The following is a 23,138-nucleotide window of genomic DNA, read 5'->3' on the forward strand; positions in this document are numbered from 1 at the left end:
TCTGGTTCTAAATAGAACCATTTCTTCTAAGAGTGTAGTGTTATACGCTAAACAGTTTTTAGAGATAAAACTCTTTACATTTGATTATCATGAAAACAAATCTCAGAGAAGGGTCGACTCGGTGCCAATGTGTTATTAGACTAAAGGTTCATTTTGTGCCAGAGTTCTCCTTTAATTTTAGTATTTACTCTCCCTTTTAAGTGTCATGGCAAAGCATGCTGGGAAATAGAAATCCCAGCCCAGTTTCAGTTAAATTAAGTTTATCTAAATTAAAAGAAACATAGAACTTAAAACAATGAAACGGTTCAACTTGAACTCAAAAGTAATAGAACTAATTTGTAGCCCTACTCAAACTAATTAATTATTTTAGCTTTAGGGTTAGATCATTGCAACAGTGTAAAACCAAAAAGGTTGTGCAAGCACACTGACTTCTTCATTTAATAAAAGGAAATCTGCTAGGCCTTGAATTGTAACAATATTCAAAATGAAAAATATTCCCCCTGAAGCCTTTGTTTTTAATCTAATGCAACGCCATTCATATATTCATTTTTAAGAGTGGCTTCAAAGTCCTAAACATTTTGGGGCCACTGTATGTAATAGCCTACTGCATATTTACTCTAAAAGTAAGAAACAGAAGAACATAAACAAGCATTGGAGAGTTTTTTGGAGCATTGTGACTGTGAAATCTCTGAAATGGGAGACAGCTGTCTTTGGTTTTGCTGATTTTGCTTTGTATGCCTTGCTGGGCTTCTTCCACTCTCAAAGCTTCTACGGCTAATTATAAGAAAAAGTAAAAAGCAAACCCATGGGATCCTGAAACAAGGAGCTTTGGAACAAACTCCAAACAAACGGAACGGCCAAGGAAGGAGCACTCATCACCTGTCGTGGGTGAATTGAAGCAGTTTGATCATAAAGCAATATTAAGACATTATCCTGGCAGTGCATGTGGAATCCCCCTTGCTAGTGCTGACTCATTTGAGCCACATGTCTCTCATTTGCGGCCCAACAAGGGGTTTCCCACATGCTGCTGTGATACAGAGCAAAATCGTTCCTGGTTTAATGACTTGTTCAGTTGGAATGCTTTTTTCTGTTCTGGTTTAAAAATAGTTTTTGCTATGTGTTGTTTACTTATATTACTATGGTTTTTGGATTTCTGTATGAATTCAAGTCAAGTCAAGCTACCTTTATTTTTATGGCGCTTTTTACAATACGGGTGGTTTCAAAGCAGCTTTAGAGTGATAACAGGAATGTAATTCAACAAAGTTTGACAACAAAGAAAATTGGGAAACCAGGGTCAGTCGGGGGCCAGTTCTCCTCTGGCCAACGAACGAACGAACAGTGTATGATTATTATTCAGGCAGCATTAGAGGTCAGAAGTCAGATTGGATTGGAAAATTCAGAATTTAGATTTTTTTTTAGAATTTTGTAGAACATCTGATCTGGATACGGCCCAGCTGACTTTGGCTAAAAGAGACTAATGTTAGTGTAGATGCCGTTCTTCTAATGATGTAACGTGCATATTGGGTATTACAGGAAGTGTCCCCGGTTCCAGCTGACCTATGCAGCCTAACAATTAGGGTTGGGTATCGATAATCGAGTATCGATTGGAACCGAGACTAACTTTTAGTTTTTCCCGGAATCGTTCAAAAGTTAAAATTTCGATTCCTAGTTTCGATATTCACAGTCCACCGAGCGGAAGAAGAAACCGCTGAACAACACCAACGAAGAAGCGTCTACCGGAAGTGTTGGCATAACCGCGCGAGTCGAACATAAGTACCTTATGTCGGCGATCCAAAGTGTGGCTTCACTTTTCTAAAAATAACGAAATCTCGACAAAATGCAAAATTTGTGACAAAAGGAGTATTTTTACAGGAGTATTTCCTTCAGAAAGGATTATTTCCTTCAGAAAGGCCGTTGGTTAGCAAGGTTAGCTAAACTTTTTTGACCCCGCCTCTTAAAAGAATCGGAATCGAGAATCGTTAGGAACCGGAATCGAAACAAGGAATCGGAATTGGAATCAGAATCGTTCAAATTCAAACGATACCCAACCCTACTAACAATCATTTAAATGATTTAAATAATGTGAATTTATAATGTTCTATGTGTATGCCTGGTTAAAGGGGTGTGTTTTTAGTCTAGATTTAAACTGACAGAGTGTTTCTTCTTCTCGAACAATGCTAGAAAGACTGTTCCAGAGTTTAGGTGCTAAATAGAAAAGGGAACTACAGACTGCAGTTGATTTTTATATTAGATATTATCAACTGTCCATAATTTTTAGATCGCAATAGACGTGAAAGACTATAATGCTTTAAGAGCTCGCTCAAGGACTGATTTGTAATCAATCAGCAAGATTTTTAGGGAGCCAATGCAGTGTTGACATTCAAACATGGAAGTCAGAATGCAATGTAAGCTGTTACTTGGGATTAAGAATGCACAATTCAGACCATTTGGTCTTAGATAAAGTTGATGAGAGAAAGGTTTGAGTTCATACTGACCTGACATGTCTGACTTTTCGCAGTCAAAATACAATATGAGGTCAGCAGTGTCTGAGGAAGCGTGTTTGATAGCACTGTGGGTAGAAATGTGATTGACTTGTACCACATGCAATCTCTGCTGTATGGGAACCAGTCTGTAGGCGAGGAATTATGCAAGTACCCTATGACCTATAGATATGACAGATGAACCCACAACTCATCACCCATTTTACCTATCAAAACAGAGTTGAGTCATTATGAACAAGGGGAGGAAGCAGTGTGTGCCAGTGAGAACGGTTGGCCAATCATGTATTTCCCCAAACAACTGAGGGAAGAACTATGTATATGTATATATAATATTAAGGAAGAAAGATTACACTCTTCCAGTGGTCTAAAATTAGCCGTTAAGAAGCCTACATCAATTATTTACTGATAAATGAGAGCTTTGGCATGGTTATGTAGTTAAACTTAACTAATCTCAACTTTACTTGGGTAACCCAAATTTAATTAAACTCTTTTTTCATCTTTCTATTTCCAGATGGACAGCAGATTTGGGAATTGGAAGCCACGGTTGACAAAGATAAAAGTCAGGCAGTAAGTCCAGCGCCTGCATTACATAAATTACTGAACTTCCTGAAGGTCTATTTTCAGCCCTCGTCTTGTAAACTGTCTATATAGATACAGCAATAAAACTATTCTCTCATTCACAGAGCATGCTGTTCATTGAGGTGCCTCCATATAGAGACCCGTCCATTTGCCATCCAGCCAAAGTCAACTTCTACGTAATAAATGGGAAACGGAAGCGCAGTCAGCCTCAGCATTTCACCTACACACCTCTACCAGGTACTTAGGGGTATTATCAAGGGGGTAATCCATCGACCGGAAGTTGAAGCCTCGCGGGAGCTGACATCTTGTAGCAGAACTTCACTTGCGTTAGCATTCCCATTGACTCCCATTCATTTTGGCGTCACTTTGACAGCGAATAACTTTACATCTGAGGCGTTTGAAGACCCCATTTGTCCTTTATTTATTTCTAAAGAAACATAACAATGTATAAATAGCTCTATTACCTTGTAGCTTATGTTATGGCCCCGTAGAAGCAGTTTTAGTGAAAGTAGGCTAACGATTGCGTCATACCCACGCGACTCTCTGTCGCACAGTAGAGAGATTACCGTATGGACAGGAGGAGAAGATCGCGCGCATTCGGGGACACATGGAGGCAAAATGACAAAATAATTAATCAGAATACCTAGCAGAATTGTCTCCTGCTCCTAGCTCATGGCCAGCTCCTATCCACACTCTCCGCCTCTGCATGTTTCGGAAGGGAATGATTCAGATTTCTCATGCCACAGCACTAGAAGACAGACGGGTCACTCACGTCCCACTACGTAGTCCAGCTCTGTTTGAGTCTGCGCGTCAGGGACGAAAGTGCTAAAAAAATCGCCAAAAACAGGCTTCAATCGTCTCAATGGAGTTCCAATGAGATCGCTCTGTCCATTTATTTTACTGTCTATGGGTATTATGTGTGCATGACCTCAGTTTGCATATAGTTTATTGAGTATTATTTATCTTTTCAATGATATGTGCACTTTGAATACTCCATTATAGATATTCTCTCATTTTACTTCCCCAGTTCCGTCCATTAAGACAGAGCCGGTGGATGAATATGAATCTGGTCGGATGGGTTATTCCATGTCGCAAATGCTAGGGGTGTCTCCCCAGTCATACTATAACCCTCGGGACAGTGGCCTGGTGCCTGGCCTCGTCCCCTGTCAGCAGACCCGTCTGGGTGTCTCCCCTCCAGACCACCGATTTCAGCAGCAGAGCCAAGCCATACTGTACGCCCGTCCTGGAAAAAGCATGTCGAGCAGTCCTATTTACTCTCAGACGGGAGCCACTATGATCCCAGACTCCCATCGTTCAGTTTTGGTCCACACGGGTTCCCCAGCCCAGTCGCCTCACCTGGGTGGCCAACATCCCTCCAACCAGCATCCCTCAATTATCCAGTTCTCACCCACCAACCACCACCTGCTCAGAGGAGGAGATCCCCCTGCGCCGCCACCCCCAGAACATCAGCACATCATTTATTGTGAGGGCTATAACCAGCATAGTCCCCAAGCCACAGGGGCAAACCGTTCACCAGCACCAGCTCAGGCACCCCAGCACCCTCAGAATTACCCCACTGTCATCCAACAGCAGCCCTTCCTCCAGAGAGTGGCCAAAGACAGGTCACCTCCTGTCCAAGTAGAGGCCCAGAGATGTTCCTCCGCAGAAGAGCCGAGAACCAGTGTTCCTGGTCGAGTCACGGTCAAGCAGGAGAACTTGGATCAGGCCTACCTTGATGATGGTGAGTCGCTGCGGGTTGACCATTCGCTGTTCAAATGGTTAGGCATACGTAATCAAGTAAAAATGTAGTTGAAGCCTTTTTGAAATCAGAAAGAGCTTAAAGTCGGCGTGAAACGGAAGTTGAGATTGTCGTTTTTTCCTTGTCTTGACGTATATCCAAGTGAAACGGCTTCTGAAATTAGAAAAAATGTTGGGCAGGGCTTGATTTCATCCTTCGGGAATTGATTGGATCGTTGGAGGTTGGGCGTTGCAAACAATTTGAGAGGTGGTGCACCGATAGCCGCACCTTCATCGGATCTGGCCGCACCCTTTTGCCATTCCACGTGACCAAAAGGGAGACAGGTCGTTTCGAAGGGGGAGGGAAGGGTAATGTATTTGATTAAAGATTTCAAGGGTACATGAATTTAAAAAAAATAATGAAGTGCACGGATAAATCATTTATAATAAACAGTACAATATTACATATAAAAAGAAGATTTGTCAAATTTGATTTCATGCCGACTTTAATTGCCAAGGAATTTATCTTGGTGACACAAGCTTCCACAGCACTGACAGAATAAAAGCTTTTCTTCACTGTTTTAAGCATACTGATTGGGAAATGCTTCTTACACTGACTACGTTTACATGCAGCCAATTTTCGTGTTATGGTCGGGTTAAGGTCACTATTCGGATTTCTGAAACATTAGGAATAACCCGATTACATGCGTGTGCAAAGAGTTTCTCTTGTATACATGGAATTGCAAAATCCCGAGGGAAACGGCGACGTACGGACAACCTTAAGACGCAATATGCGTCATTTCCGATTCTTCTTCCTGTATCCAAAGACAACAACAACAGCAGCACATAGACAATGAATAGTTCGGGCAGATAGCGATCGCCTTTGTTTGCGCTTTGATGCTGGTAACGTTACTGACCTCGCCCCAAAAGTATGCTGTGGCTCGCCTGGTCTGTTTACTTCTGGTATACTGCACGCGGATTTTTGTATGTGCCGAAGTTTCTCTACTCAAAAGACCAAGATTCCTGGCGAATAGAACATGCGCAGAACACAAATCACTATGGGGATATGTCGATACGCGTTTACATGACTAAAAATTCAGGTTAGAAATTGGGTACCCGATCATGGTTTTTAAAATCCGGGATATGAGCATATTCGGGTTTTTGCTGGTGTTTACATGGCCGTTCGCGACTGGGTTATTGCTAATATCCCGGTTTTGAATGGGTTATTGGCTGCATGTAAACTTAGTCACTGTTGTTAAAAAGTATCTATCAATCCATATGCATGTGAAGTGACATATGCTTTCAAATTTCACCATAAAAATATGTGGCCGTAGGAATGTGCCGAATGTAGTGAAGAGCCATTCAGTCACATTCTTTGACTCACAATATGTACCATTAGAAATGTCCCCAAGCACATTTTCTCTGCTTTCAGACAATAGCAGGAAGAGTGCTTGTCAAGTCCGTCTCATTGTCTTATCTTCTTAACATTTTCGGGGGTTGGTTTTTCACACATACTGTATGACCCAAGGACAACGAGACACCAGAAATGTATTATATAAAGTGGAATGAACGAAAGATCTGTTTTGTACCCCTGGCTTTGAGTATATTCTTTCCATTACTCAGGAAGAATGAAACCATAATGAATTAGATGGATAATACGTTTCCTTTACACACACTCTCTGTTTTGTTTTTCAATTGTGTCAAGAAACCAGTCAAGTTATGAATTTTTATAATGAAAATGACCACGATGCAGCAGAATACTGGCAAGGGAAAGCGCAAGATTCCAGTGTCACTACTGTAAGGCAGTTTGGGAGTTCAGGGGGTCAGAGTTTCTCTTGTGGTTTATTTTGTTGCGTGCAGGGGGTTCTCTACGCCTTGTATCTGACAAGGAAATTGGTGCTTTTTCGACCTTGCAAAAAAAAAAAAAAAAGGAAAAGAAAACCAAGCAGCTCCAAAACTTCTTGGACATGTTGACAGTGTTATGATTCACAAAACAAGTGCCATGGCAACCCATTGTCAAACAGGGGAATGGGCTGCCTGGGAGAGCTGGGGAAAGCCTCTTTGTTTGTTATACTTGGCCAGGGCTTCCCCTTGGCTTAGCGCCCCCCAATACTGTGGGGGGAACCTGCGAGAGGATTTGCTTTTTTTCCACAGGTCGCACTCTTGCCAATCTGGAGCACACAACTGCTATTTGCAGCTGCTGCACTTATCCAGAAAGGCAGCCTGATCTGAACAAGATAGTGTTGGGTGGGAGTCCGCAGGAAAGGGAAAGGACCATGTTGGGTGGAAAAACTGAAGCGAGTGGGACCGAGAGCCAAAGATGGATTTTCTTCTGCATACTCAAATAGGGTTTCCCTGAGTTAATAACAACACCACAACTGTAGACATGTTTCTAGATAGTTACTATGAGATTAACCTATAACCTTCGATGTTTTCGTAAAGAGATGCCGGTTTATGACCTTTCTATGGAATCACCCTTTTTTTTGGGTACGGGAATTTCTGGTAGCCCCATTAGAGTTTAACACCACTCTGGTAAACTCATAAAGCTGCCAGTGAATTCCCTCATTAAGGCCCCTTAAAGCAAGACAGAAAATGCTGATAATCGCAAGCACTGCAGGAAATAACTGTGGCCACACACAACACACTTTGCTTGCAACAATTCGGGACTGGAGTGGTTAAGTGACTAAAGCTCAAGCACGATAACGAGGAGGTTACTACTTTACCACTCTGACTCAAAATTGTTGCAAACATGGTCTGTTCTGTTTGACCACAGTTATTCACAGAGGTTGCAGAGTCCTACAAGGTGTTTTTTGTCATTGTACCCATGAGCAAGACACCTCAAGTTCTAGCTGTGGGATTGACCCTACAACAAGTCGCTGAACTCAGCATAATGAAGCTGGATGACCTTATTGTAAATCAATCTCAATGGTTAATCTAGTTAAGAAACATAGTGGCACCAGTTTGACTTTTTAAGAAGTGTTACCAGTAGTAACCCAAGAGTAGATGGGGTGCAAAGTCCAGATCTTTGAGAGCAGGAAGGACGACGACCACAAAAAGTCCCAGTTGCTTTTGCTTGCAGAGGTGTCAATGTGTAGCGATCCACCCACTAACATCTCACCGTTTGATGTCCTCCAAGACCTTCACACAAAATCAGTTGTAATATGACTCATGCAGATATGTCTATTTCACTCAGAATTTCGATGGTGGCTTTTTGAAGGGGGCATCAAGGTTTCTGTGGTTGGCTTTCTGTAAAGAAACTGTATCTTCATCTATTTCATTATGAACATGCATGTTTTGCATTTCTCAATAGCAAGAAAAGGAAGTTAAGTACATCTTTGTGTAAATACTAGACTTTTTGTAATCAACAGCTTCTTGACAAGCTTAAAGGGATACTCCACTTTTTTTGGAAATAGGCTCATTTGTTTAGTCAAACAGTCGAGTTTTACCGTTTTCGAATCCATTCAGCCGATTTTTCTGATATTTAGAAGAATATCAGTAACCAGACAGTTTCTGGTCTCATTGACTTCCATAGTAGATATTTTTTTTTTCCTACTATGGAAGTCAATGGGACCAGAAACTGTCTGGTTACTGATATTCTTCTAAATATCAGAAAATCCAACTAGATCTCACGGGAATTCGTACGAATTTTACATGGTGGCTAATTCTTAACAATTCGTACGACCTCACTCATACGAATTAGTATGATTTTTGCTAAATCGTACATACTTTACTAATTGGCCAATTCGTATGAATTCGTACGAATGACCCCACCCCTAAACCTACCCATCACGTGGGTTTAGACAAATCGTACGAGTGAGGTCGTATGAATTAGTACGAATTGGCCACTTTTTAACCACTCGTACGAATTTGTACGAATTGGTCTGAATGGATTCGAAAATGGTAAAACTCAACTGTTAAACTCTGAGGGAGTTGTAAAATGAGCCTATTTCCAAATAAAGTGGAGTATCCCTTTAACCAGCTCGACCAGCTCCGTCAGCAAAGTTTTAGCAATGGTGGTCTAACTGAATTGACCAACTAGATTGCGACCGGTCGGTCTAGGCTAACATGCAAATGAATACTAGTCCAGACTGGCGTTTTTTTGTAAGATACAGTAGTTACGTTCTTTTACTAGACTACTTTTACAAAGATCACCTTTGATTTTATGTCATCTCCGCATCGGCCCTTAACAAGTGTTACCCTGTGATAAACAGCCAAACTGGCTTTGAGTTTTGAGGGTACAACATTGGCCAATCTTCCAGTGCTCATCTGGCTCAACTTTTTTCGCCTTAGGCTTCGTTTCCAGCCTAGGAAGCCTGAGTTGAAGTTCTTCCAGCTGGAGAGAGCAGCAGGAATAATTTAGATAAAGCACGTAAGCACATTAGTTTCAGATCACTTGCATCCAGTTTTGGACCGTGTGTGTGCCAAGCCATTGGGTATTTGGCTGTGAAAATGGTGTCCTGATAAGATGTAGCTTTGTTCGTTAGAAGTGTTGTTCAAAATAAGAAGCTTCTTGTAGAGTTGAACATGGTCCGAAGGCAGAGTTAAAAGGGAAGGAGGTCTCAATAGTTTATTTTTGGCTTGGCTTTTTTAATTTAAACTAGTCTTTTGGAGGGCAAACAGTCAGACCTGCGGTGTAGACTCTTCCTGTCATTTACACTTGCTCTGTGGCTTTATTATCACTCAGTGCTAGCCCGATACGCAACACACACACTAACCAGTAAATCAAGTGCTGTGTGACTTTTCTTAGTCTATTTTACAACATATATGATTCCACGTACACACTCTTGCTACCTTGCAATCTAAATGAGGACATACCATAGACTTCTATTGAGTTTAAATTAAGCTAATAATAATGATTACAGCCTAAAAGGCAACTTTGAACATTTTTGTGCATAAAAGACCCAGACATACCTAAAAGTGGCTTTGACAGATGCAGATTTTGTTCGTCTTGAAATATAGCTAAGTGCATGCACAGTTTGCACACATAGTTGAGGTGCAGACTGAGTCATCTACTATGCTCTGTCTTACTTTCCACCATTAGTTTGTAAACAAGCTTTCTGATTGGTCAAGGTCTCTCCAGCCAGACACTCACCTATTATACCGCCCAGTCTGCACACTTCCTTTACAGCTAAAACCATCAGTGTGTGCCAGCCCTTCATTACTTTCCCTATAAGCTCTCTGTCCTGTATATTGCATGGTTTTCTATGTACTGTATGTACAAAAGCAAGTTTTGCACTCATATTTTCTTCAGAAGTTGTAAAGATCTCGTTTCTACGTGTCAAAAAGTCCAGTTTGTCCTGCTGTTGAGTTTCTGAGGAGTTCCTTCGGTGGATCTAAAGTCTGCAGGGCCTCGTATTTAGTTTTTTTCTCGCTGATAAAGCACTTCTGAATCCCGCTACTACTGGTTTATTCCTCTCTCATCTGCTCTTCATTAGTCTCTGAGGGAAAAACAGATGTCATCCACATAGAGCGAGCTCGTGTTGTATGATTAAAACCCCCAGGCTTTCTTGATTGAAGAAGTTTTATTTTTAGCCTTATCATAATCACAAATATCATAAGGGATTTAGTATTATATATCATTGTTTATCTTTTTTTTTTTTAAATATACATTGTTTTACTTTTTTTTGAAAGATGAAAAAAATACAAGGGTTATTTATTTATTCAAAGTCATTCGTTAACCTTCAATGATCGTATCTGAGCTGGTATAAACATTAAAGATCCATCAAGCTTTGTGTTTTGGGCTTTTGCATTTGTGCCAGTGTGCTCCTTACACTATCAAAGCTTCAAATAGAGGAATCAGTTGAATGTTGAGTTCCTTCTCCTCGAACGCAAGCTCTCACCACAACAGACACTGTTTGTGAAATACTTTCAGTGTGGTTAATCTAATTTCTGGTTGGCCAATTAGCACTGGTGTTTATTTGTGCGTACATTTTACCATGCTCTACTTCACTTTGCAAAACTTGCGCATTTTTACCGTTTGACATTGCCATTGCGCTTTAAATACAATTGGTTGCAGCTGATTGGTTGCCTGTTGGGGCGCAGTACCGAACGCTTCCACTAGGGCACGACCAGACTCCATTACTGCCCATATAAGGGCGCCTCCATTTCTATTAGTGTTTTGAGTTGTATGAACCATTATTTCCACAATTTTCATGCAATTTATCAAGTAGAGATCCTATTCAGAAGTAATATGTGAAGTTTGGCAGATTTTGATATGAAGTCAACCTCTTAGAAACATATAAAAAGAACAAGTGTGTATGTGCGTTATAGCTCGCTGCCACACCACAAATGGTGAATCTATAATTTTTTTCTTTATATTTAAAACATTTCAGACCTTTTTTTCTAAAATAATTGAATGAATGCAGTCTTTTAAACTCTTGGCATGAAAACAAACTGAGGTTTCTACCCTTCTTTCATGATGTTCATCACTATTACAAAATAAAGGACTAAACACGCCTTAGGAGTATGAAAGCATTCTTGTTGCAAATTGATAAATTCCAGCTCCTCTGTAATTTATTTTGAAAATCAATCACCAAATATGGAAACTAGAGATTGTGAGCTTTCAAATGATATATAGTATGTAGGGCTGTCAAACGATTAATCGAGTCCAAAATAAAAGTTTGTGTTTACAAAATATATGTGGGTGCACTGTGTATAATTATATATATATAAATACACACACATGCATGTATATATTTAAGAAATATTTTCATGTATATACTGTATATAGATTTATATATAATTTATATTATAAATATAAATATTTTGCATATAAATAATATTTTTTTTCTTAAATATACATGCATATATATATATATATATATATATATATATATACACAAAATAATTATACACAGTGCACCCACATATATTATGTAAAAACAAACTTTTATTTTGGAAGCGAATAATGGCGATTAATCGTTTGACAGCCCTAATAGTTGTCAAGATTAGTTTAGGTTTAATATAGGATATTACTGTTTTAAAAATGTAATGGAGTTGTGCCCCCGGGTGGACCGGTGACGCTTAACAGGATAATTATTATTGTTATCTTAAATATTCAGACTGACCATCAATAATTCAGTCCGCATGCACCGTATCAGAGACATATGGCTCAACACCTGTTATTCCCGCTCATCCATCATAACAAACAAACAGCATGACACTGTGTATTGAGATAGTGATTACGTTGTGCTCTGGCTTTCTAGGCCGAAGTGTCTTGTCTTGATAGTAAATGGCACTGAGGATGCTGCCAATCAAGTCAGACCACATTCTCTTTGTGCTGTTTGAGTTTTTAAGCCAAAGTACAGTATGCGTAAAGGTAGAGAGCAGTTCAGTGAAGGTGACTGGTGTGTATATATACCGTAATAGATGGAATCTCTTGTCCTAAACTGACATATTTTTATTATTGCATTACTTGTCTCTTTGGCTAAACAATTAAATGGTATTATGATAGTACCATGCATTTGATACCATCCTGTTCTTTGAAGTACCATGTAACGGTACCATCAATCAGTGACTTCGTCATCATTTCGATCCATACCGATCTCAAACAGCATTGCAGGTGTTTTCCCACATTTAAATAATTTGATCTTACCTGTGACCTTTGTTCGTGTCTGAGTTGTGGCTAGACTAATGTGTCGTGGTGTTGTGACTGAGTTACAACACTGCTGCTATTCTTAGAGTGAAGAGGCAGTAAAAGTTTCCATTGATGCCCCCCTGTAAAACAACAGGAAGTGATGGCTAATGCAAGGGCTTCTCTGAACCTGTTCTGTCAAATCATTCCCTTCCACCTAGTGGCCGGTCACTGTCACTGCATCGTATAATACTTGAATTTAGGCTGTCAAAAACAGCATGATTCTCAATATTATTACCCGGTTTCACAGTCTAGGCTTAAGCTAGTCCCAGACTAAAGCTGTTTTAACTGAAAGTAACTTACAATGATATATCTTACAACATTGTTTTGTCTCAAGATATACATCTATGATTTTCTTTTTTCTAAGGCAGTTTTTAAAAAAGCTACTTAAATATCCTAATTGAACAAAGGCCTATTCCTGGCTTAATCTAAACCCTGTCTGTGAAATATGTATTAGTATACAGTAATTATCAGTGCTGTCAGATTGCTTGATCACGTAAATGTGTGCACGTATATGTGGTGTGTGTGTGTGTGTGTGTGTGTGTATACATACATATATCAATCAAAAAACATTGATAATAATAATACATGTTTCCTGAGCAGCAAATTAGCATATTAAAATGATTTCTGAAGGATCATGTGACACTGAAGACCGGAGTAATGATGCTGAAAATTCAGCTTTGATCACATGAATAAATTACAATAAAATAGAAAACTATTTCTCAATATTACTGCTTTTTTTTTGTATTTTTAATCAAATAAATGGAGCCTTTGTTATCAGAAGAGACTTATTAAAAAAAAAAAAATCGTGCAGATCCCAAACTTTTTAATGACAGTGTATGTATGGATAAATATATACACAGTATATTTACACACACACATTTACAAAGTTTTATGTTAGATTAATTGCGATTGTTCAATTTTACAGTATTAATAATTATATTGAAATGTAATGGATATACTGGTGTGTGTATACATACATATATATATATATATATATATATATATATATATTAGGGCTGTGCAAAAATTAATTGCGATTAATCGCATCCAAAATAAAAGTCTGTGTTTACATAATATATTTGTGTGTGCTGTATATAATTATTTTGTATATATAAATACCTTTGTATATATAAATACCTATGCATGCATGTATATATTTAAGAATTATTTGTGCTTAAATTTTGTATATGTATATAAATACATAATCTATAAATATAAATATTTTATATACGAATAACACATTTTCTTAAATATATACATACATGTGTGTGTATTTATATATACAAAATAATTATATACAGCACACACAAATATATTATGTCAACAGACTTTTATTTTGGATGCGATTAATCGCAATTAATTTTTGCAAAGCCCAAATATATATATATATATATATATATATATATATTAAAGGGATAGTTCACTTTGAAATTCATTTTTGATATGTTTTAGCTTATATTGATATTAGTTCAAACCATCCTTGTCTGTTAATGGGGAAATCTTTGAAATTCCACACTATTTATAGCAACAACAGAAATCTTAAATATAAGCATTTATAAGCACGTTCTTCCCTTTAATTTTGAAGCATGTTCCTCTTTTCTGTCTTTTCTCTAGTGAATGAGATCATAAGGAAGGATCTGACCGGAGTGCATGGCAGGGGTCAGACATAGAGGAAACCCCTGATCGGGAAGCGAGCAGGACCCCTGGAGTGTATCGGCGTTCCCCTGCCTTCAGCGGGACACGTGAGAGCAGCAGCGATTGCCTCGGCCCGGGCAAGTGTCACCTCTGACAAAAACTGGATCATGGACCGCATTTAACCAAACATCCATCTCAGTCAACCCCAGGAACAGCAGTGTGTTGATGTGCAAATGGTATTGAATTTCCCTGCTATTATTTGACTTTCCAAAGTCGTCCAATATTGATCTCATATGTCAAAGTTGTCAGAGACTTGAGCCTTCATACACAGTTTGGATTGGACAGGATCCCTTTATTCCATAGCCTTTTGACTCCCATAAATGAACTCACTCTGATTAGTGTATTTCGAGGAATAACCTCATCATCTGTGAGACTAAACCATTACTGTCCGTCATATTCCCCAAAACAAGTGCTTTGCATATACTTCTGAAGGGAAAGTGGATGAATGCATCACACCACTGCAAATGTTTGATACATTTGTTTAAGGATAAGTGTTTTTGTATTAGATGAACATGTACTGTACATCAGTCCAAATTTGATTTTTTAAATGCCTTGTACTTCATATTTTAAATGCACTGTTCATGAAGGGAAATGTTAAAAACTGCGTGTCAGTGAATTATATTTTATTTAAAGTTTTTCAAGAAAAATTAGATTTGTTTGTTGTAATACAGCTAAGAAAACCAATGAAGTCAGTGCCATTTTCTGCTTTGTGATGTAAATAGAAAACTGAATATTGTGCCTTTGCCTGCGGTGCTTTAATACCACCAAAACTAGAACCAGCAAACCAAAAATGAAAGGAAATACATGTACCTTTGTGTCAAGTCAGAGCCCATGATGCCCTGCACTACATTTAGGTTCTCAAAACATCTTCATCCCATACTAAAATTGAATAGCTATCATATTTTATTATTGAGTATTTATGTACTCAGTTCCATCTGTTCTAATTATGAATATACTGTGCACTTGAACTGTTCAAGTTTTTTATGTTAAAGGGTTAGTTCACCCAAAAATGAAAATTAAGTCATTAATTACTCACCCCCATGCTGTACCAACCCCGTAAGACCTTCGTTCGTCTTCGGAACACAAATGAAGATATTTTTGATTAAATTTGAGAGCTGTATAACTACCACATTGGCTCCTAAAGGACTGCCTCTTGACGGCCCAGAAAGTCAATGAAGAAAATGTTTAAATATCCCAAGTGACTACCGTGGCTCAACTATATGTTTATCAAGCGACGCGAATACTTTTTGTGCGAAAAAACAAAAAAAATAACGAGTTTATTCGACTATTTATTTTCTTCCTTGTAGGCCAGAACGAGAATTCCTTAGATTTCCACGACGCATGCGCGAGATTTGCGATCTGCTCACACCAGCCTTCACTACTTCAGATCGCAATTCTCGCGCATGCGTCGTGGAAATCTATAAGGAAGTCTCGTTCTGGCCTACAAGGAAGAAAAGAAATAGTCGAATAAACTCGTTATTTTTGTTTGTTTTTCGCACAAAAAGTATTCGCGTCGCTTGATAAACATATAGTTGAGCCACGGTAGTCACTTGGGATATTTAAACATTTTCTTCATTGACTTTTTGGGCCGTCAAGAGGCAGTCCCTTAGGAGCCAATGTGGTAGTTATACAGCTCTCAAATTTAATCAAAAATATCTTCATTTGTGTTCCGAAGACGAACGAAGGTCTTACGGGGTTGGTACAGCATGGGGGTGAGTAATTAATGACTTAATTTTCATTTTTGGGTGAACTAACCCTTTAAAATGCAGGATGTTTTCTCTCTACAGATCTCATGGAGAATAACATTAAGCGCTTTGCTTTTATGATTTGCATATATATTTTATGTGTGTGTGTATGTTAATGTAGAACATTCAAAACATGGAAATATGTTTCTGTATTTATATTAATAGATACCCTCTGCATGTCTCCGTAACACATTTTCACATTCGTTTTCTGATATTGAATGCAAACTGACAAAAATATGATTTTTTTTTCAAGCAACAAACTAATTCATGAATTAAGAAGAATCAGCTTGTATCCCGCCCACTTTAAAAAAGCTTACGGATATTTTTATGTCTTTGCAATTTTGGCTGAATTATTAAGAGTATTAAGTATTATCTAAAAGTTATCTGTGTTCCTTTGGAGCACATTGTAAAAAATAATACTATTGTTACAAACGAGCTGTTTTTTTTCAGTGTACAGTGGACACAACAAAACAACTCTATTCAGAATGTAAACCTTTTCTTTTTACTGTAAATAGACGGCTTCAAAAGTGTATAGACTATTTCTATAATTTTTATTTTTTAGAATCAGATTTTCAGTCAGAATTGGAAGAGAAATATTTATATGAACTGAATCAGTTGTTCTCTTGCCATTTAATATCTTATAACCAAGCGGCTCTGGGAATATATGAAATACCAAAGCTTTTGCTGTGTATTGACGAATTGCATTTCATTTTTTTTATATATATATTAATATAAGATTGTCAATGCCAAAAGAGAATCCAATTATATTTTTTATTTCATTAGCTTGTCATGATTATATTCATGTTTTGGCTTAAGCATGTCTAACCTAATATGTTTAGATGTGTTCATGTTTGTTGAATAAAGGCTTCAAGGTGAGGACATGAGCAATAAAACGGAAAGCTTTCTCAGAGACTTTCTCTTCGCGTCTGAGTCATTCGAAGACCTGTATCACTCACTGTGTGCTGCCTAATTTCCAAGACACTTCTTTCTTCTTTCTTAAAAAAATAATGAGTTTCTTAAATTCTAAAAAGAATAAAGAATGCACGCAGCAGGCTAGTGGTGTTTTAACTAAATATTTTAAATAAACAAATAATTCTTGTTCACTCTCGCTTGTATTTCTGTTTCTCCCTTATGAAGCCAGTGAGCTCTTGAAGCATAAAGTTAACCCAGCAAACACAGAACGTTTCCCTAACGTTAGTATTTGATTCACGATTGTTTTTTGTTTGTTTGTTTTGTTTTTTTAGAACCAAATAATAACGATCTATGAACGTTTTGTTTTCATATGACGTCACGCTACTGCGTTGCCATTCCCACATGACGTCACAACATACGGGCATTTGCCGATCCGGCGCCATTGCTGAGGGCAAAACATTAGAAGAAGCAATACGAGTTAAACGAAGTGAAATGAGTTTCGTGCTAAAAAGTGAAACTGGTCATCTCCAGCTGGGTCAGTGGATGATAACATCGCGCCGGAGGTTTAATTAAATCGGGATTTTACCGTATACCCGTCATTAGAATCCATGAATGTGAAAACTAAAGACTAAGCTTTTGTCAGAACAACGGCGGAGGTTATGGCTAGCGAGGATAAACAGGAAAGAAATCCTGAATCCTATTTTGGGAGGAGCCAAATGGGAAAATGCCCGTGTGTGTGTGTGTGGTGATCACTTCGTCAAAGGTGAGTTAATACAACTTAAGTGGCTATGTTTGTGTAACGTGTAACTAAAATTTCCGAACTTTGTAAAGTCAAAGTATGTCTAAAGACGAGGTAACTAGTTGCTGATATCTACCGCCTCGATGGCAGGAAAATATTCCGTTGAGAAATCCTAATGAAATCTGTTTATTCAATAATTAAATAAGCTTTTTACGTTTTATTTTTTTGAAACTATACAACGTTGCACATATCTTCATTTGTGTTTCGAAGAACGAAGGTCTCACGGGTTTGGCAACATTCTAATCTGAAAGATGATGCCTACCCGGAAGTGCGAAAAACTGCATCTCAAATCCGCTAGAGGCCGGTGTTCTGTCGATTTTTGCTGCCTTGTCGAAAAATGCTACCGTAGCGCGAATTGATCACAGAATGCCGATTAAAGTCGTATGAAATACAATTCTAATACAATTCTAAGTTATGAGTAGCTACTGTATACTGTAGACTACTGTTTTTATTTTTAAAACGGTGTGAAAAGTAAAAATTATCATAAAATATTCATCTTTGACTTGTCAAAGTACACCTTTTCTTATAGTAACTGAAACTTTCAGTTATTCCTTTTCAGCTGGCTGACCGTACAAATATTCATATGGTAGTAAGCATTTTTTAAAGGGAAATTATACATTATAACAGGAAAATGTACCTTTTGTAAAAAAATAAAATAAAAATAAATAAAAATAAAACTGTGAGTCTGCACATGCGCATAACCGGTAAGTAGAAAATCTCGATGGGTAGCATGAATTGTCAGAACACCGGTCCCAAATAAAGGGAGCAAATATCCATAGACGTCATGTTAAAATCTCCGTTTTCTCACACAATGTGTACTTAAATTTATGAGTCATCAAACCATGTTTAATTTGGACTTCTCTGTGCATGCTCTTTGAGGTGGTGACCATAGAGCTCCATTATAAGACTGATAGATATGAACTGTTTGACCTAAAAATATCAAAATGGAAACTACTGCGGAAACAAAGAAACCTACATCTTGGATGCCCTTGAGGTATAAAGCTAAAACATACCAAAAATTAATTTCAAAGTGATCTATCCTTTTAAGCGATTGATTCTCATTTGCTACTTAAATGTACAACACTTTAAGGATCATCATATTTCATCAAATTAGCACAGAATCTGCTTGCGAGTGTGTGATGGATCAGCCAAATTTCCACGTGCATGTTGAAAAGCGGATGTTTTGGGAAATTTTTGTGCCATCAAGGATAATGAATAATCAAATGCACCGTTTACCCCCGGTGCACCTTTACCTCTGTTGTACCCTGCTGTCTATGGGGCACTTGACTATTTATGAAACACCTGTTCTCTTTATGTCTCCAAATTGCTCCGAATGAAAGCAGATTAGTTAGCTTGACACATCAGATGCTTGCTGCCGTTATTTTGTTCGTTAAATCTGAGCTGAAATGAACAGAACTTTTGTGACTTCACAGCTCTTTGCCTCTCAGATTTCCTCGGTAGCTAGGCAACAGCTTGTTTGGGCCCCAACTGGGGTGGATGGCGTGAATGAACCCAGTGTTCAGGAAGTCGCTTGGTATGACATCACTAGCTTTGAGCAATATAAATAAATAAAGCAGCACGTGGGTCGCGACAGAACACAGACACATTTCCCCCCGTTGCAGATATGCTGTGACTGTGAGTCATATGCCCTTTATCTCGGATTAGATAATCAAATCACGGCTCATGCACAATAACCATGAAGAGCCAGAGGACAAGAAACGTGCATGTTTTCACTGGTTGGGAATTTCATTCAACACTGTGTTACTGTAGAGTCTTTTCAAACCAGTTTTCCTTGTCATATTGAAGTAAGATTGTGTGAAACTGGAAAGGAGCCCAGCGAATGACTTAACCGGAGTGTTTGATCTAGTGTGGATGGTAGGCGGTGAAGGTCAATTTTAATAAGTTCCTCGTATAATGAAACGTCGATGAACACTAACAGCAAATTACTATGACCTCAGACTAACTTGACATGTACATTGTGCATGATTGATCTGGTCAGGATATTACATGTAATCTTGCTTTCAAGTGGATTTCATAAATTCGGTTTGTGAAAAGGCCACCCGTTGTATCGCGTCCCGTGGCAGACCTGCAGCTCATGTTAAGAAGGCCTTATTCAAATAGAAATAACACGTCACACCCTTGACCAACAGTAAATACTTGTTTTGATTGAATAAAGCTGCGTTTGTACACGAGCCGGGACTACTGCATCATAGAGTGGGAGACGTTAGTCACCTTCCCAGGGTTCATGTGGACTGCTTATTACCTCATCAAAAAAGCTCAAAACATTTAAAACTCAATCAAACTCATGAGGAATTGTTCTATTACCAAGATGCTATACATGCTTCTGAAATCTGAAATCTGTCTTCCAATGGATTTTACAGGCATTTACTTATACTTTTAAACAGTGTTGTAGTCGAGACCACCTCACTCGAGTCCGAGTCGAGACCGAGACCAGAGAGAGTCGAGTCCGAGTCAAGACCGAGTCCATAGAGAGTCGAGTCCAAGTCGAGTCCGAGACCAGAGACGGTCGAGTCCAAGTCGAGACCGAGACCAGTGAGGGTTGATTACCTAATTTACTTTTATTTACTTAGAGAAATCCTTTTTTTATTTTACTGAATTTACTTAGAGTTTAAAAAATATGATCAGTTTAGGGTAAAAAAGGCCACATAGTAGGTGGTGTTAAAAGTAATTTTATTACAATTTGTTGCGCACTAGAAAATCACCAATCACTGGGCGTGTCAATCAATTTAAAGAAATATTTTATTAACATACATTAATAATCATGAAAAATATTTTGAATTGAACTCGAGTGGACTCGGGAATAAGTCCGAGTCCTAAAAAAAAAATGTTCGAGTACGAGTCAATTCCGAGTCCAAATGCACACGAGTCCATGACAAGACCAAGACCATTAAAATATGGTCTCGAGACCGAGTCCGAGTCTCGAGTACTACAACACTGCTTTTAAACCTAAATTTAGTTTATTTTGTCATAAATTGTGATAAAGGCCTAGATAGTTAAAGCAATGTATGCGCTGAATAAACCCTAACGTTCAAAAGTTTGGGGTCCGTCATTTAAACTTGACCTATAACTTGAGCAAGGATGCATTCAGTTGATATAAGGAGATGGTAAAGATTTTTATTTATCATTTCAAGTAAATGGTGTTCTTTTGAAATTTCTATTCTTCAAAGAATCTGGGAACAAGCATTTCAACAAAAATATCATGCAGTTAAAATCATTACACTCTTGTTGGCGCAGGCTGATACTCAATTTGCTTGCAATTTCAACGTTGTCGTATCCATTAGATTGAGAGTTGTCATGACAACTTTTATAATAATGAGAAATGTTTCTTGAGCATCAAGTCAACACATTATAATGATTTCTGAAGGATCATGTGACACTGGAGACTAGAGTAATGATGCTGAAAATTCACAGGAGTAAATTACATTTTACAATATATTAAAATAGGAAAGCACAAACTAAGTCATAAGTCATTTTAAATTACTACTGTAAATGGACCCTTACGAAAAAGAAGTATATTTCAGGTTCATTTTATGTAGTATACTTAAGTAATGTTCAAGTATATTTTTAAGTATACATTATGTAGTAAGTTGTCACTATGTACTAGTAGTAAACTACTATTTTAATACCACTTGGGACTAAATTGGCCCACTTTTAGTACATAAAAGTATATGTTTAAGTGTACTATAAGTGTAACAGTAAGTGCACAACTAGTTCATAATTATGTATCTCATCATGTGTACTGCAAGTGAATTTATGGGTATACTAGTAGTTTACTTTTTTACTGTAATACTTATACAAGTATACTTTGAATACTTAATTATACTTTTAAGTATTTCTGGATCAAAAGATTGAGTACAAGAACAGGACAAATATACTTGCTTTTCTCTCAGTATAAGTCAAGTACACTTAAGTGTAATTTGAAGTATATTTCTGAGAAGTACATATAGTATACTTCTGAGAAGTACAGGACAAATAAACTGAAAGTATACTTTCTTATTTTTAGTTTAAAAGAAGTATACTAATGGCACACTTGAATAAACTTCTTTTTCGTAAGGGGAGCATTGGTGAGCAAAAGAGACAAAATCATAAAATCTTAATGACCCCAAATTTTGAATGGAAGTCTACTTTATTAATTTTATTTATTTGTTTATTGCGTTATAAGTTTCAAGTTTATTGTATTTATAAAGCACATTTAAAACAACCTAGGTCGACCAAAGTTCTGTACAAAATTTATCAATTAAAATCCATATAAAATAAGAAAACAGAAACATCAAACAAAGACATAAAAACAACTATTATAAAGACACATAAGAGCATGAAGTGTACACTTTTAGATTTTCTAAAGCTAAGTTTAAGTTTAAGTAAGTCTAAAATTAAGTTTTTCACCAGCTTTTCTATGTAAATAGTCCAGGGGTGTGTCAAATTATTTTTTAAACATATATTCTTGTCTATCGGTTGATATGAGCTCATAAGAATGAATGTATTACATTGATAAAACAATAAATGAAATGTTTTAGAGTGTGCATTACCTTTTAACGCATTAGTAAATAAATAAGCATGCATTAAAGGTTCATTAATATAATATTACATAGATTAAATGAAACGATTCATGTGTTTTAAAGTACTAAAAATCAAACATCTCTCTGGAGTAATTAATGATGAATGGAATTGCTTTGCGCTTCCGCCCTCTGGTGGCAAAAACTGTTGGTATTCTTGATTGAATCTTCAGATGTAATCTTTATATTAGCTGACATAAGCCTGCGGCTGTACTTGTTCTCTTTGTCTCCTTCAGCACTACAATCCAACACTTCTCCATGTGGTAAATGAAACGCAGTTTACAGCTGAGATGTACCTGTTGCTGTCATTAACAGAATAGTTCAATCAGAATGAAAAGTATAATTATTTCCTCACTCTCATGTCGTTTCAAAACAGCATGTTGTTATTTATTTTTCCCCATTTGAACAACTTACATTTATGCATTTGGCAGACGTTTTTCAAGGTACACATTTGCATTCGTATCAGTTCTTGCTTTCCCTGTGAATCAAACCCATGACTTTAGCGTTGCAAGCGTCAAACCCCCCACTGTTTCAGCTACAGTTCTTGATTGTCTGGCTGTTTTTATAGGATTCATTCTGTTTTTCCTTTCCAACTATGAATATTATGTCTAATAGTACACTCAAGACTGGAAACAGAATAACATTTGACATCTGTAGGTTAATTATTAACACAGCACTTATTTCATGCATCAAGGGGTAGATGTTGAATAAAGGCGTGTATGTTCCCCTCACAGCCTGTAGAGGGATGTCTAGTCATAATATGAGACAAATAATATGGCATCTTTTTTATATATATGTAATATGGCATCATATAGGATCCCTGGGACACTTGTTAAAAGTGACCGTTCACCCAAAAAATAAAAATGAATGGCATTAATTATGGTTCTCACCTTCATGTCGTTCCAAACCCGTAAGACGTTCGTTCATCTTCGAAACACAAATTAAGATTTTTTTAAG

At 37.6% G+C, this 23,138-nt stretch overlaps 1 protein-coding gene across 1 annotated transcript in view; it reads left to right on the forward strand.

Moving 5' to 3' along the window:
* Window positions 1-16,805, forward strand: part of nfatc2a (nuclear factor of activated T cells 2a) — a 34,281-nt gene extending 17,476 nt beyond the window's left edge. The window contains exons 7-10 of the mRNA XM_089124259.1: window positions 3,013-3,068; window positions 3,185-3,317; window positions 4,108-4,821; window positions 14,068-16,805. Coding sequence (XP_088980385.1) covers window positions 3,013-3,068; window positions 3,185-3,317; window positions 4,108-4,821; window positions 14,068-14,123 — 959 coding nt within the window. The 3' untranslated portion in view covers window positions 14,124-16,805. The remainder of the gene's footprint in view (window positions 1-3,012; window positions 3,069-3,184; window positions 3,318-4,107; window positions 4,822-14,067) is intronic.
* The last annotated feature ends 6,333 nt before the right edge of the window (window positions 16,806-23,138 follow it).

This window comes from Pimephales promelas, chromosome 20 (genome assembly GCF_988280905.1).
Source record: "Pimephales promelas chromosome 20, fPimPro1.hap1.1, whole genome shotgun sequence".
Taxonomy (NCBI): domain Eukaryota; kingdom Metazoa; phylum Chordata; class Actinopteri; order Cypriniformes; family Leuciscidae; genus Pimephales; species Pimephales promelas.